The 15,164-nt window shown below is 38.0% G+C and overlaps 1 protein-coding gene across 5 annotated transcripts in view; it reads left to right on the forward strand.

Moving 5' to 3' along the window:
• The window catches only part of CDK14 (cyclin dependent kinase 14), a 626,953-nt gene that overhangs the window by 516,876 nt on the left and 94,913 nt on the right, over nucleotides 1-15,164 (forward strand). For all 5 annotated transcript variants that reach the window (XM_049641422.1, XM_049641423.1, XM_049641421.1 and 2 more), the window contains one exon: nucleotides 9,050-9,189. In XM_049641422.1, coding sequence (XP_049497379.1) covers nucleotides 9,050-9,189 — 140 coding nt within the window. The remainder of the gene's footprint in view (nucleotides 1-9,049; nucleotides 9,190-15,164) is intronic.

A 15,164-nucleotide genomic window follows, 5' to 3' on the forward strand; every position in this document is an offset into this window, starting at 1 on the left:
CAGAGCCTGACACAGGGCTCAAACTCATGAACTGCAAGATCATGACCTGAGCCAAAGTCAGACACTTAACTGACTGAGCCACCCAGGCACCCCTAAGAGATGTACACTTTGAAGATGTACCTTAAGGACTGGGACTTGACCTTAAGATGTTTTTGCTCAAAACTGATTGCTTTTTATATGCATGTTTCTCAGGTAAAGTAAAGTTTCTATAAGTGTAATAGTCGATATACTGTGTCCTCACATAAACACTCAGTCATTCAGCAGATGTCCTATTCCCAGGCTACACTGGGAAGCATGCCTTATAGGAAGTAGCCCTTGCTGCCTCACCATAGCTCCACTCTGTCTCTTTTCTGCCCCATCATATTCATCCTTCACCTTCATTTCTGTCTTCTCCACTTTATCAGTCTCCTTTAATCTGGCAAAACACTTGGATTCACTTTGCTCTTTGTTTTCAGGATGACTTAGAAACTTAGGTGAGCTTTCAAGGCAGTTAGTTGACAGGTTGAGTGAAGAGAGGCACGTTAGATCATCTCACTGGTGACAAGGGGGGACATTCTGGTAGGTTCGTGATAGCAGGCAAGTGTGGCTGTGCTAACCCTCCCTGCGTCTAGCTCACAATGAGGTTCTTCCTAGATTAGAGGGCATATAACCTTAGAGCTAGACAGCCTTCAAAGACCATGTGTTCCATCTTCCTCATTCTGGAGGTACAGAAACTGACCAGCACATGGAATAAAGGAAACATCCTGCTCCATACCCCTGGTCTGAGGCAGTCATTTACTCTTCATGTCACCTTCTTTCATATCTTTCTTTTTAATGCAAGTAAAGTGTGTGTGTGTGTGTGTGTGTGTGTGTGTGTGTGTGTGTGTTGTGTGGGTATGGATAAGAACTAGGAAAGTGAAATATATTCATTATGATTAGAATAGCAACATACCATTATTTTCAACTATACTAAAAGCATTTGTTTGAAACTTACTCATAAGGTGCTCTCCACACACATTCTGAATTCAGTAGAGATTGTTTCTTTTCATTGTCATCTAGATTTATAATTTTAAAATTCCTTAGGTTTTTCAGAGAGTTTCCACAAACAAAAAACATCTTTTACTTTTTAAAAAATGAATATGGAATGAACACGAAATTCCTCTGTCCCGCATACCCTACCATGTTTATGTGACCCTTCATGAACATGGAGCTCCCTGAATCCACCCTCCCAGCTGATAGGCACAGTGTGACAGCCAGAGGTTGGTCCCCGCTTGGTGACGTGGGATCAAGCACTGAAGTCAGTGGGAAGGCCTCACCACTGGCAGGAGCACCTCCCCATTTGTCAGGACATCCCCTGAGCCATTGCACACCGCCCCCTGCCGAGACATGGAAGTCCTGATGTCAGCCACTCACAAGAGTCAGCTGTCCACCCCTAAGGGTTGAATGTTCCTGGTGACAATCTGCAAAAACTCATCTCTCTGCACTGTTCCCTCTGCTGAATTTCCTTGGTGAGTTCCCCTGATCCTACCATCTCACATCTCTAGATGGCCTGATGTCCATCCTTCATAATCAAGATGTAGAACCATCTGAAAAAATTCTCTTGTGCCCTTTGTTAACCCTTCCCACACCCAGCTTCTGACAGCCACTCTTTAATTTCTATAATTTTGCCTTTTCCAGAATGTCATATAAGTGGAATTATTGAGTATGTATGTAGCCTTTGGCTTCTTTCATTTAGGCAGTGCATTTGAGACTGACATATAAAGTTGAGTGGTGAAAGAACATTCGCCTGAAACAACTTCAGTTAGCTGATTTTGAGGCTTCATAGAAGTGATGTAAAAGAAGTAATTGTTGTTTTGTTTGTTTGTTTGTTTTTAAGTAGGGAAACAACACTGATACGGTGATTCCAGAGAGAAAGTCCTAAACATTACAAGTATAGATGATTTTATAATAACTAATTAGATTGAAAAGATTATAAATAAATGCTTATGGCAGAGACAAGTCTCTCCTACTAGCACAAAAAATTGGCCTAAAATGCTGGAGAAGATACAACAAGCACATGCTTTCAAATGCGTATGTATAGCTGAACCAACATAACATTAAGTGAAATCTCCAGGCATCAAGAATGAAGAAACCAGAGTGATAAGTAAGTATTAAAGTTGCGGCTACCCTGGAGATATTGTTAACACAGGAATGCGGAACCATTTCGGGGTCAGGAAACAAAGCTTTGGGCCTGAGAAAGGCACAGCATAGGAATCCAGATTCCCCACATAGTCAAGACACTCAAAACACTTCAACCTCAGTAATGGGCTGGCTGAAAAACATCTGCTTCCAGCTGAGAGACTGGCAAGGACAACTGTGTTGGCCTTGGCTCTGATGGGGATGAAAAAGTCCCCTGAAAATTCTAGAATTTTAGATTTAAATTTACAGAACTCACATGGTCGCAGAAGCCAACAGAAAGAACTTGGAGTGCCTAAGTGTTAAGAGAGCCTCAGGGCTCTTGGCAGAAGCAAAAGAAAATCCCTATGGAGAAAGATATTCTCAACCCAGTCCCCTCAGGATTCCCACAGATTAACATTAGCGAAGCATGAGCTCACAATCCAGAATTATAAAACATCTGAGAAAAAGTCATTGTGAGTGAGGGTCAGTAGCAAAAGCAACAAAATTGGCCATCTCACCCAGAACCTCAGATATTGGAAATTATGAGACATAGAGCATAGCTATATTTAAAATGCTATAAAGAAAGAAAAGATCAAATCTAAAACTTGAGCAAGAAGTCATCAAAACTGGACACACATATTTGTCAAAGACTTAAAAAGAACTTCTAAAAACAAAATGAACAAGGAAAACAGCCTATTAGATGCAGCTTATTAGAGAATTAGTTGAACTGGAAGATAGCTCTGAAGTAATTGCTCAGAATGGAGAGCACAGGGAGGGACAGAAGGAAAATATGAAAGAACAAGTAAAGGCACAGAAAATTTTGGAAGATGGCATTACGTTGTGGTTACAAAATGAGAGAAGGGAGAGAATGGGGATAAGCAATATTTGAAAAGTAATGACTAATGGGGCGCCTGGGGGGCTCAGTCGGTTAAGCATCCGACTTCGGCTCAGGTCATGATCTTGCAGTTCATGAGTTCAAGCCCCGCGTCGGGCTCTGTGCTGACAGCTCAGAGCCTGGAGCCTGTTTCAAATTCTGTGTCTCCCTCTCTCTCTGACCCTCCCCCATTCATGCTCTGTCTCTGTCTCAAAAATAAATAAACGTTAAAAAAAAATTAAAGAAAAAAAAAAAAGAAAAGTAATGACTGAGATTTTTTCCAGGATTGTTGAAAGACATGAAGCCTCATATTCAGGAAACACTGAATACCAAGCAGGTGAAATCAAAAGAACACCTTACACTGCAATCTTAAAAGGAGGAAGATAAGAGCTGGCAGCGGCAACAACAGAAGCCAGTGAAATAATATCTTCAGAGTTAGGGGGAAAGGCTTTGAACCTGCAGTTATATCTGCAGCGAAACTATCATCCTGTATGAAAACAAAACGGAGAGAATTTGCCACTAAGTTCTTTCATCGTGGAAAGAACTTCTGACATGTGTATTTCAGATACAAAAAAACTAAGGAAGAGAAGGAACGTATGAAACATGAAAAGAAAGGTGATTAAATAAGTTCTAAACATCAGTAAATCTAAGTAATAATAACAATAGCGGCATTTAATATGGGTGTTTTTGAAAATCACAGAAAATAGGAATAACATATGAGACAATCCCACATGAAACATGGGACTAGTATCACAAGAAATGAGGTGTTCCCATGTTCTTGTATCATTCAGCAGGAAGGTGAAGCTACAGTTTAAACGTTAAGCAGTTAAAGAGAAATGTTCGAAAGTTAAGGAGCTGCCCACTAGAACTGAGGGTGAAGGTGTAAAGTGTGGAAGGTTCTTCTGAGATCCTTGATGGTAAAAAACAAAAACAAAACAAAACCAACTGACCCCAAAAGAGGACACCCCTGACTGCAGATTGGGCAGCTCTGTGGTGCTCTTGGTCACATATTTATTAAGTTCTGAAGGGCAGTGGAGACCTGTTAAGAACACAGCACAACCTCTGTACATACAAGTGAACTATAGAAATTCATTACTGTTCCACCAAGAAGCTCCATGAGACGAGTTAACTAGGACACAGGAGGGTGGGTTTAAAATCAGGAAAGCATTTTACAAGCTTTCTGACCTAGATGGGCTAAACCTGGGGGAACTTCCTTTCTCTTGCCTCATTACTGGATTAAAAAATTGCTGCTGCTTGCTTGGGGGTTCATTTCATTTCCCATTACTCCCAACTTCTCACTCAAAGCACAGAGAGTTCCAAGTATAGTTAGTATATTGAAGTAGACTACAGTTTCTTTACATCACTTCTATATTCTATATTCTTTTTTTTTTTAATTTCTCATAATCCGGTTGAGTGTTTTTTAACTACGTGTGGCTCAGATGAACTGACCAACTCTTGTGAAGTCATACACTGGACAGTCTAAGCAGTGTGACCCTAAACAAATTTATAGAGAAACTTAAAAAGTCTGGCATTACCACATAGTAAGGATATGTGAAGCAACCTGACCACACTGCTCTTGTGGAGAAAGAAGGCATCCGGGTTCTGGACTGACTATCTGGGGGTGGTGCACTACCATCCAGACAGGCTGTTGAGGACTTGTTAGGTTTCATAAAAATGACGTTTCTTGAAGAACCTGGCTGTTGTGTCACTGTCATCATGTTGGGGGTCTTGGGAGAGCTCTAATCTGGTTGTCCTAGCACTAATTGAAGGTGGCATGAAATATAAAGGTGCAGCAAAGTTTATTAGACAAATTAGAGCTTTTAAAAGCAAGCAACTTTTTGTCCTAAAATCCAGCTGTACTTCATAGATACCAGTAGTCATAAAAACTGTGGCTACAGTCAATAAAACTGGTCTACTGATGGTATTGCCTTGGAAATGGAGCTTAAGACAGGACCCAGTTTATCATACATTATTAGCCAACACATAAGCTTGGTGAATGGTAAATCTAATGAAGCTTTCATAGGAGTATTGATAAGCAGTTTTATCAGGCTTCAAGCTTGGCAGAATTGCAGCCTCTGTGTTTGGATTATCATCGGCCTGTTTGGAAACTTAGCAAAGGATTCTTGCTGTTCAGCATTTAAAACATGCTTATCAGTTTTTATCAGTTGACCTTTCCTGAAAGCGTGCAGTTTGAGTTATAAGTCTTCTTCACATCTATTCACATGCCAGAATCTTATCAATATATAAAAAATTTTAAGAGATTGGGTGCCAAAATACCCAGCCACGATACTTGAATGTTATTAATATCTACAAAATTAAAATTCAAGAACTCCGGAAAACAATCTAGATCTTCTGTGGTTTATCCCTTCAGTCATTTCACACATTGACGGTAGGGCCCATATGGCTATTTGCCTGCTACTTTATGTTTATGTCTCTCACATTTAAAATGGTATTCATCAGGTTGTGTAACCACTGATTTTGTTGGCTTTTAACCAAGTCTTATAATGATTTTTTAACATCTTTCTATAAATCTCATTTTGTGTTATTATGAAAATCTCCATTTTGAAAATCACAAACCTCTGGTTGAAAAGTTCACATAAAGTCCACATTGTAACAGAAGCACATATCTTTAACGTCTCCAGACAGAAACGTCTTAAAGTTAATTGAATGTTTGCACTTTGGGATGCAAGTTAAAAGAGAGGGTGGAAAGGGTGAGAGTGAGCTGTTAAGTGCTTTTAGTAAAAAGTAGTGCTTGTCTTGTGTAGGACATATTGAATATGCCTTTTAGTAAATACTTGTTTTTAAAGTAAACGTGCTTTGTTCTTGTAGCTCAAATAATTCTTAATCATAAAATTTCTGAAAATTCTGTAATTTTTTCCTGTTTTTATTGGAAGTTGCTTGCCAACTTCTGTTGTTAAAAGTGTGAACTTTTGCCTTCTCTCCCAATCTTGTAAAAAGAGAATTTAGTTTCTGCTAATGAATTGAGTAGATGTCTAATATTTTATTTTCCTGTTGATCTGTGTAACAATATTTGTATACTTGACAACTTGTCTTATGTAATTGGTAAGACAATTGGTGCTGGATATTAATGTTTAATCATATATTTATAATGTCTGGAATGTATAATTACAGTTACAAAAAACAATATGTCAGTGTCCATCAGCTTGTAAAAACTTAGTGCAAGAGTTTAAACATCTAAATAAATACTGAAATGAGAAAGAAGAAAGAAAGAAAAAGCTAAGAGTAATCATTAAACAGATAGAAATAGAATATGTAACTTCTAAAATAGAGGATGGAGATCTTCAGTTTTAAAATTCAATTTAAAAGAAGGCAGGAAAAGAGAAAAAAAACATAAGAATAAAATAGAATGCAGTATTAAGATGTTAGTAGTAATTCCAAATATGTCAGTAATCACAAACTGTAAATGGACTAAATTTTCTCCTTGGATAAATATTAAATCCAGCTATATACTATTTGTGAAAGAGGTATCTTAAAATTATGGATAGGAAACATTAAAAGTAAGAAAATGACAAAGTTACACCAGGCAAGTACTAAACAAAAGCTGAGGTCATTAAATGAATATAAGAAAAAAAAATGAACGTTAGTCCAAAAGCTTTACTGAAAATAAAGAAGTTCACTACAGAGAGATTAAAGACTAAATTTACCAGGGAAAGATAAAAGTGCTAAATATTACACATTAAATTACCCAGCTCTAGAATATATAAAACAAAATTTAATGGAATTACAAGGGAAGATTTTTAAATAGAAAGTGAAGACAACCAAATCGTTCTGGCATTCTGATAACGTGCACTTATGGCTTGGGAGAAGATGTCCAAATAAGGTATCCTGGAAGTGTCATATCTCAAACAACTTGGATGGACTCAGAAAGTGGTTCACGAAATGACAGACGGTGATGTTGAAAGTGTGGAGAGTTGGAATAAAAGTGGTTCTTGAAATGCAAATGAGGAAATAGCAAGCATTCTAAATTAAAATAATTTTGTGATAATTTAAATATTTGTATATAGCCTGCATATCACAAATAAGCATTTGATTATCTCATCAACCTTAAGGTTTGACATTAGTCCATTTGGGGAAGGTGAAATGGAATTGTCTTATATCAGTTAATTCTTTATATTTAGGTATTATATGCACTAAGTCTGAATGTAATCGACAGTTATACAGATTGTGATTCATTGCATATTGGAGCTGGAAGGACTGTAGACATAAGGTGGTTCATCACTCTTGTAACAGAATTAAGCTCCAAAACTCAAATCTAGTCTCAGTCTGGCACTGTTGTTCTGTTTCATCAAAGCTATGTAAAATTGATACCAATGATCATGTTCACCATGATTATATATAAAATGTACATTCAATGTAAGTGCAGCTTTTACCATGAACTTTACCTAATCTCAAACTTTGCCTTTGGTATTTTAAAAGATGTTAATAAAGTTTATAATAATGAAAATCTTAGGAAGAGGAAGCAATAATATGGATGGCTGTCGCCCCTCTTAAAGGAAAGGAGAAAAAAAACAAACTGTAGAGAATTTAGAGAATGCTTCCTTTTCCTGTGGACGAATTTGTCTTTTCCAGGCTGAGACATTTAAAACCAATCCACTGATAAGTTGTTTTTTAAACAGCCACTACAGCAAATACTGAACCCATCTGTAAGACCTTCATTTATGAAGACTTAGAGAGGCCTCTTAGGGGGGGTCCTCCGAGTAGTATTTTTCTTTGCTCTTTCCCTGCTTCTTTTGCTCCCCGAATTCATTACCTCCTTTCCTCTTCCTCACTTTCAATCCTTCCCTCCCCTATAACAATTTTAAATCAATGCTGAAGAGCAGCTTGAGTACAAGAAGGGGGAGAATTGTTGGTTATTGAAGAAAGTTCATTGACCATGTGCTTAGTAGCTTCAAGACTTTTGAAAAAATACTCACCAGCAGATGCAACTTGCCCTCACACTTTCTGGCTCTTTCTGAGAGTCGGTGTCCTTTATTGCACCTTGTTACAGCAGACACTCAGGAATCCACGGGTTGCCTTTAGAAATTTTCTGAAACAAATGCAAACCACTTTAGAGTCAAGTAATTGTAGATGGGTTTAAATCCACTCAACGTGCTAATTGAGTAATCCACTTGCACTGCCATTAGATGGAAACAGAGTTCCCTTGGTCAACTAAATAAATACAAGGGTGTGTGGAAAGTGCCTATGAAGGTGCTTGACACGTGTTCAACTATCCATCAATGTCAGCCATTATCAGGAATACTTCTATTATCATTTTTATGTTAATTATCTGAGCTTGATTGTGCTGAGTTGTGAAATAGAGATTCCACGAAAACCAAGGCTGGGCTGGACTGTGTGATCTGGTATGCATTTGGAAGTTGTACCACATGGGAGATTTGACTTCTCTGCTTTTTTGGTAATCTTAAGACACATAGTTTCTATCTACCATTGTTTTAATGATCATCTTGAATTAATTCAGCCCCATGTGGGTTATACATATTCCCTTTGTTAACTTCATGTTAATATTATGATTGTTGATATTTGACAGGGTACTTATGCCAATAATTTTATATTCAATGTAAGAAAATGTAAATTCTTAGAGGAAAAGTAACTTTAGTAACTAGAGAACTGAATAGTTTTATTTTAATTCTCCTAATTATTTTGTATTAACTTTCCTATAAGTGTATCCAGATGTGTATGCAATAGGTAGATTCTGTGAACAAATTCTGGTAACTCTTTGATAAATTATCTCCTGAAATTTTCTATCTCGGCACCTTGTTCTATCCTGAAAGTATCAACCCTTTACTTATACTAGAAATGTTTTAAATCAATGAAACGGAGATATCGAGAGTAAAAGCTAGTTTAAATTAACAGATACTCTGAGAACCAACATGAATTCTGCTTTTTATTTTCAGCAGATAATTTAACTTGCTTTTTGGCCAGGAATAAATAAGTTCCAAAAACAATTAGGTGAACTTTATGTCTTATTTAGTGGATTTTCTTGTTTGGTCTGATTTCTCTCTTTTTTGCTTGTGTTTTCAGGCTCAGCTATGTGAATTATGCAGAGGATCTGGCCTCCAAGCTCCTACAGTGTTCCCCAAAGAACAGACTATCAGCACAGGCTGCCTTGAGCCACGAGTATTTTAGTGACCTGCCCCCACGGCTATGGGAACTGACCGATAGTGAGTATGACAAATCTGAAACATCCAATCAAAGAAGCCGTATCATTGTAGCATCTATGTGTAACATATTTATAGAAGGATTCATGTTTTTATGTGTGCATATGCAAGATTATGTATGTTTGCATACTCATTATATGTACACATATATGTGTGTGTATGTATTTATATGCAGGGGTTGGGGGAGAGCTAGTGAGAGATTGAGAGAGAGAGAATGAGGGAAAGGGAGTCATGTGTGTATATATTTAGTGGAATCCTGCCATTCAATTCCTAGCTTACCAGACAGAGGAAGAAAATGGATTCCTTTTTTTGCTATCTCTGCTCTGCAGTCTGCAACTGCATGTCTTTGTATTTGATTATGTATGTGTCCAAAAGAATGATCTGAGCAGTCATAAAGGAAAAGGAAAATATGATTTACATATTTAGTGCTTCATGCATGAAGTACTTTTTAACTGGCTGCAGTACACAGAGGAGAAATGATTCATTTTTGTTTGATTCTCAGAGACCATCTTGGTTGTAACAATAACGGTAAAAAGGGCTGCTATGCAGTGAGCTGACAAAGAGTTGGCAATTGGCTAATGCACTGAATTGACATGTAGGAGCCAAAGACTTGTAATTCATTTTAACTACAAATGCTTTTGGTATTCATACAGACAGCTCCTCTCTGGATCTTTTTAAAACAAAACACATTCCTGGGTGGGTTTTTGTTTTGTTTTTACAAAAGTGTTCATATTTACACAGCCTTTTTCAATTACATTTTAAATATTTGGGAGATTTATGGCTGGGAGGATCTCATCTTTCTTCTAAAGTGTGAAACAGAATTCTTGTGAAATTTTGCGAAACACTATTGCAGTAAGAACATTTTTGTTCAATGGCGATGCGTTCTTTTCCAAATGCCAATTCTACATATTCCTTCCCATACTCTTTTCTGACTGCCTTAAAAATTAATATACTGCATGTATGCATAGATATTTATAATATATTTATTAATCCTTGGGTACATACTTACCATACATAACATAAAGTTATTTATGGGTACATAACATAAAGTTATTTAATCTCCAAGACTTTAAACTTTTTCTCCCATTGTAGTATTAGATTCTCCTTGACAACATCACCCTTTATTTTGCAGCTAAATCCCAAGTAACAACTCCTCTGGGTATTTCTACCCTAAATCATTTTTGATATCCCACATTTAATTTGAATTTCTTTTTTTTTTACCCTAAACTGTCTATAGATATATTAATCCACTACTCCCCCTTATGCTTAGTAAGTCTTCCTTAACATTTTATATATTCCCAACCCATATTTATTCTATACTCTGCCCTACTTTCTTTCTAAAACTCTACCCACTGACCATTATGCTAGCTATTCCCTTTTTTTTTTTTTAATTAAAGATAAAATTTCTATGGAAAAATAATGAATTAGTGATCCATCTTCCTACTGAGAAAAAGAGATATAAATGGGCCCATTAGTTTTTGGCTCATCAAATTCAAACATATGGTTTGTTTTCCTATTTAGTATAACTTGTAACTTAATATCACTCCTCCTTGGTGACATCTCAATCCCATCTGACTCGATGATTGAGTTTAAGCCAGGATTTTGATGGTCTATGAATTCTGAATTCTGTAGTGGTACTTTTCTGTTAATATGGACTTATTACCCACTTGCCACTTAGTTTATCAGCCAGTGGTTAAATCCAGTTTCTATCAGTAAGTAAATGCCTGCACATTATCACTCGGCAGCAGGCTGCCACCGGAGACAGCCTTGTCCTCGTCATTAACAAGCACAATGTATGCAGAACACCAGAGGGGAATTAAAACCACAAAAAATACCTCAGGGTGGTATTTTTAATATGAGAATTTAATTTGTAATTTCACAGATTAAGAATTTTGGCTGCATTAATCCCTTTATCAGCTCACAGCAGGCTATTTGCAGAAGCATAACCATAAGGCGATATTCGTTGGCAGAAACACGTCTTTGCATAACGTTAAACATCAGGAGCAGTGAAACCTTTTGAAGGGGGGAGAATAAAGATGAAAAATCATTATATTTTTAAAGCAAGATTCTGCTAAATGCCTCCGGTAACAATTTTGAGTCACAGAAATGCTATTTCTGTGTCTAGTAGATAATCATTATGAAGCATAAATCCAGTCGCAAGAAAGGACAATCCCAGTATTAAATACTATAGCCATTTCCGTTTAGAACAACGTGGTGGTCCTTGTAAACATGTTTACAAAACAAAATTCCTAGGCTTTGGAAACTTCGGGAACCAAGGTGAACTGACTGCTTTCAGGGACTCTGTTATCTAGGTTAATATTCTGCAGACTATATTTAGAAATTATTCAAATTAAATTTCACATTGGTATTGAGTCTTCTAAAAGTTCACCACCTGGCAAATGGCAGCAGCAAGGGCGTTACCCTCATGTGCTTCCTTTTCAAGGGGATTTGGAAGGAGGTCCACCTGGGAAGAAGTGTTGCAGAACCAATGAATGGATTGTATTAAGCAACCAAGTACTGGTTTAGGTTCATCGATTCCAGGAACCTCCCTGTATTGGTCCGCTCAGGCTGCTATAACAAAATATACCTAGACTGTGGGGGCTTAAACAATTAACATTTATTTCTCATAGTTCTGGAGACTGGGATGTCCACAATTAAGGTGCTGGCATATTTTGTTCCTGGCAAAGCCTCTTCCAGGCTTGCAGAAAGCCATCTTGCTATATCCTCACATGGCAGAGAGATCGATCTCTGTCTCTCTCTCTCTCTCCCTCTTCTTACAAAGCCGCAAATGTCATCATGTGGGCCTCACCCTCACGACCTCATCTAACCCAAATTATCACCCAAAAGACCCCATCTCCAAATACCATCACATTGGGGATGAAGGCTTCAACATACGAATTTGGGAGGAACACAATTCAGTCCACAATGCCTACATTCTTAAAGATAGTTTATAGCATTTTTTTTTAAAGAATGTCCACAAAAGGAAAATACTTATGCAAGCAGAAGCAAAGCCAGGTTAAAAGGAGAAAATGGAACAAAAATAAATTAAAAGAGCCTTCTTGGCCTACTTTATTATATCAGACTCTGCGAGAAGAGTATCAAGTGTTATAGAATCTTGGTTACACAAAACATGCAGTTGTTCCATGGATTAATATAAAAAGTAAGTTGTATGCTTATGTCAGACACTTATTTGCTTTGGAAGAACATTTAACAATATAATATCTTTCTTTCTTGTGCTGTCGCTTAAAAATCTCACCAGTTTACATAATACCAGAACTTAGAAGTAATGTGTTAGTGTGCCACCAAAGGGGGAATTATAAATTTATCGAGCAAGAATAGTGACACCTGGGGATCTGGTAGTTAAAGCTGGCTAATTCGGTGGCACCCTGTCATTCTCCCTCTGTCCTGAAACCCCAACAGCCTTGCCCCACTTCTTCACAGAAATTTAATTGCAGGGAAGTAAACGGAGGGCTGATTTAGAAGAAATTCATTACTTTTCCCAAATACACCACAGGGCATTCTCCTGTGTATACTATCAAGTTACATAAATTATTGAAGCTGAACTACCCTTGTCAAAGTAAATGAACAAAATACACTTCATAGCAGAGAGTCCTTGATTTTATTACATTCATTTGCTAATTCACAAAACTCAGATCTGCAGTAAAAGAAGGCCAACAAATTGATGCAGCGAGAAGAGCACTGAACTGGGAATCAGACCACCTGGGTTCTAGCTTCAGCTCCACGTGGTAACTAGCTGGGCAACTTTGGGCAAATGCCTTGGTCTCTGTGGATTTCTGATTTCTTATTTAGAGACCCAGTGGTCCCTAAGGACCTTTCCAGCTCTAAGGTTTATATGTTTTCCTACTCATTCCTATGTATTATCCTAAAACAACATTATGCCATTAATGTAGCTCCACACTGTCTTCTTAAAAGTAGGTAAATAAATAGGAATAAAAATCTATAAATATAAGTAAAAATTAAAAAAATAAAACAAACATACCCAGTTCAAATGTATTTCCTGTTTCCAGTTCCTAGACTTCCATTCTCTTGTGAATCCTTTTTTTTTTTTAAGTTTATTTTGGGAGAGAGAGAGTAGGTAGAAGAGGGATAGAGAGAGGGAGAGAGAAATCCCAAGCAGGCTCTGCACTGTCAGCTAAGAGTCTGTCATGGGGCTCGTTCTCATGAACTGTGAGATCATGACCTGAGCTGAAATGAAGAGTTGGGCACTTTAACCAACTGAGCCACCCAGGCGCCCCTCTTGTGAATCCTTCTGAACTAGGCTTTGGTGCCCAACACTCTGGAACTGATGTTCTCAAAGTCTCTGTCCTGGTCTTTTCCCATCCCTCATCTCAGTCCATCAACAGAATTCAACACAACTGTCTACTATCCCTTCCTAGTAACATTTTCTTCACTTGGATTCCAGGACAGGACTCTTTCATGGCTTTCCTTTTGCCTCCCTAAACTGTCCCTTTCAGACTTCTTTGTGGAGTTCTCATCTGCCAGACCTCTCACTTTTAGAGTGCCCTGGAGCATAATCCTCAGATCTTTCTATCTGCATACACTCCCTAGAGCCTACATGATCTCATTCGGTCTCATGATTTAAGTATCATCTACACACTGACAGCTTCCAGATTTCTATCTCCAGTCCCACCTTTCTTGGCTCCAGACTTGCATATTCGAGCAACTACTCAACATGTACATGTGGCCCTCTAGTAGGCATCTCAAATTGAATACTACCAAAATTGAACTCCTGATCTTTTCCCCCAGACCTGCTCCTCCCATATGTTTCCCCTTGTCAATAAATGGCAACATCATTCTTCCAACTGGTGAAAGTTGTCCTTGATGGCTCCTCTTTTGTCACACTCCAACCCAATCCTTCCACAGACCGTGTTGGTGCTAGAACACACTATTCCTTCTCTCTGCCCCTCCCTTGCTCTCTCTCTCTCTCTCTCTCTCTCTCTCTCAAATACATACATACATACATACATACATACATACATACATAAAATTTTTTAAAAGTTGGTGGGATGGGGATGCCTGGGTGGCTCAGTCAGTTAAGCGTCCGACTCTTGATTTTGTCTCAGGTCATAATCTCACAGTTCATGAGTTCAAGCCCCACATCAGGCTCTGTGCTGACAGTGCAGAGCCTGCTTGGGATTCTCTCTCTCTCTCTCTCTCTCTCTCTGCCCCTTCCCTGTTCTCTCTCTAGAAAAAAAATAAACACATGCACGCACACACGCGCACACACACACACACACACACACACACACACACACACCATTCCTCCCTTCTTCACTGCTATCACCCTGCCCCACGTCACTCACCATGTTCTTTCACCTGTATTTTTACAGCACCCTTCTGTTTTGCCGCTTCTTTCCTTTCTCCTTAGTGTCTTCTCCTGTTGTTTCCTCTTCCTATAGTTTATGCTTGCTTATCCTCAAAATATGTGCATGGCTTGCTCTCTCACCTCCTTGAGTGTCTGCTCAAATGTACCTTATCAAGAAAACCTTCACTGACCTTCTTCCACTCAGCATTTCTGGTTTCTTTTCCATGCTTTATTTTTCTTCATAACACTTACTACTAGCTGATATATTTGTTTGGTTGCTCATCATCTGTCTCTCCGAAATGGAATCAGTAAGAACAGGGATTTCTTTTCATTCTGATTTATACACTACAGGATTCCAAAATACCTAGAACAGTGTGGGGCTCAATAAATATTTCTCCAGTGAATGAGCGAAAGAATGGCATAAAGAAAGGGCAAGATATGTTGTTTATAATCCAAGTTAATTTTTCTAGATCGGAGAAATATGAGCATGAATATTACTTCATGATATCGTGATATCATATGTGTGTATAAATCTGTGTAAATGTGTCTGTGGCTGTTACCACTTGACTTTTCAGCGACCAACACATACCACGATGTTCCCTGTGCAGGACATCTAGAATTGCATCTCAGTCTCCATTTTCCAAAATGAAAG

Source organism: Panthera uncia, chromosome A2 (assembly GCF_023721935.1).
Source record: "Panthera uncia isolate 11264 chromosome A2, Puncia_PCG_1.0, whole genome shotgun sequence".
Classification (NCBI taxonomy): Eukaryota; Metazoa; Chordata; class Mammalia; order Carnivora; family Felidae; genus Panthera; species Panthera uncia.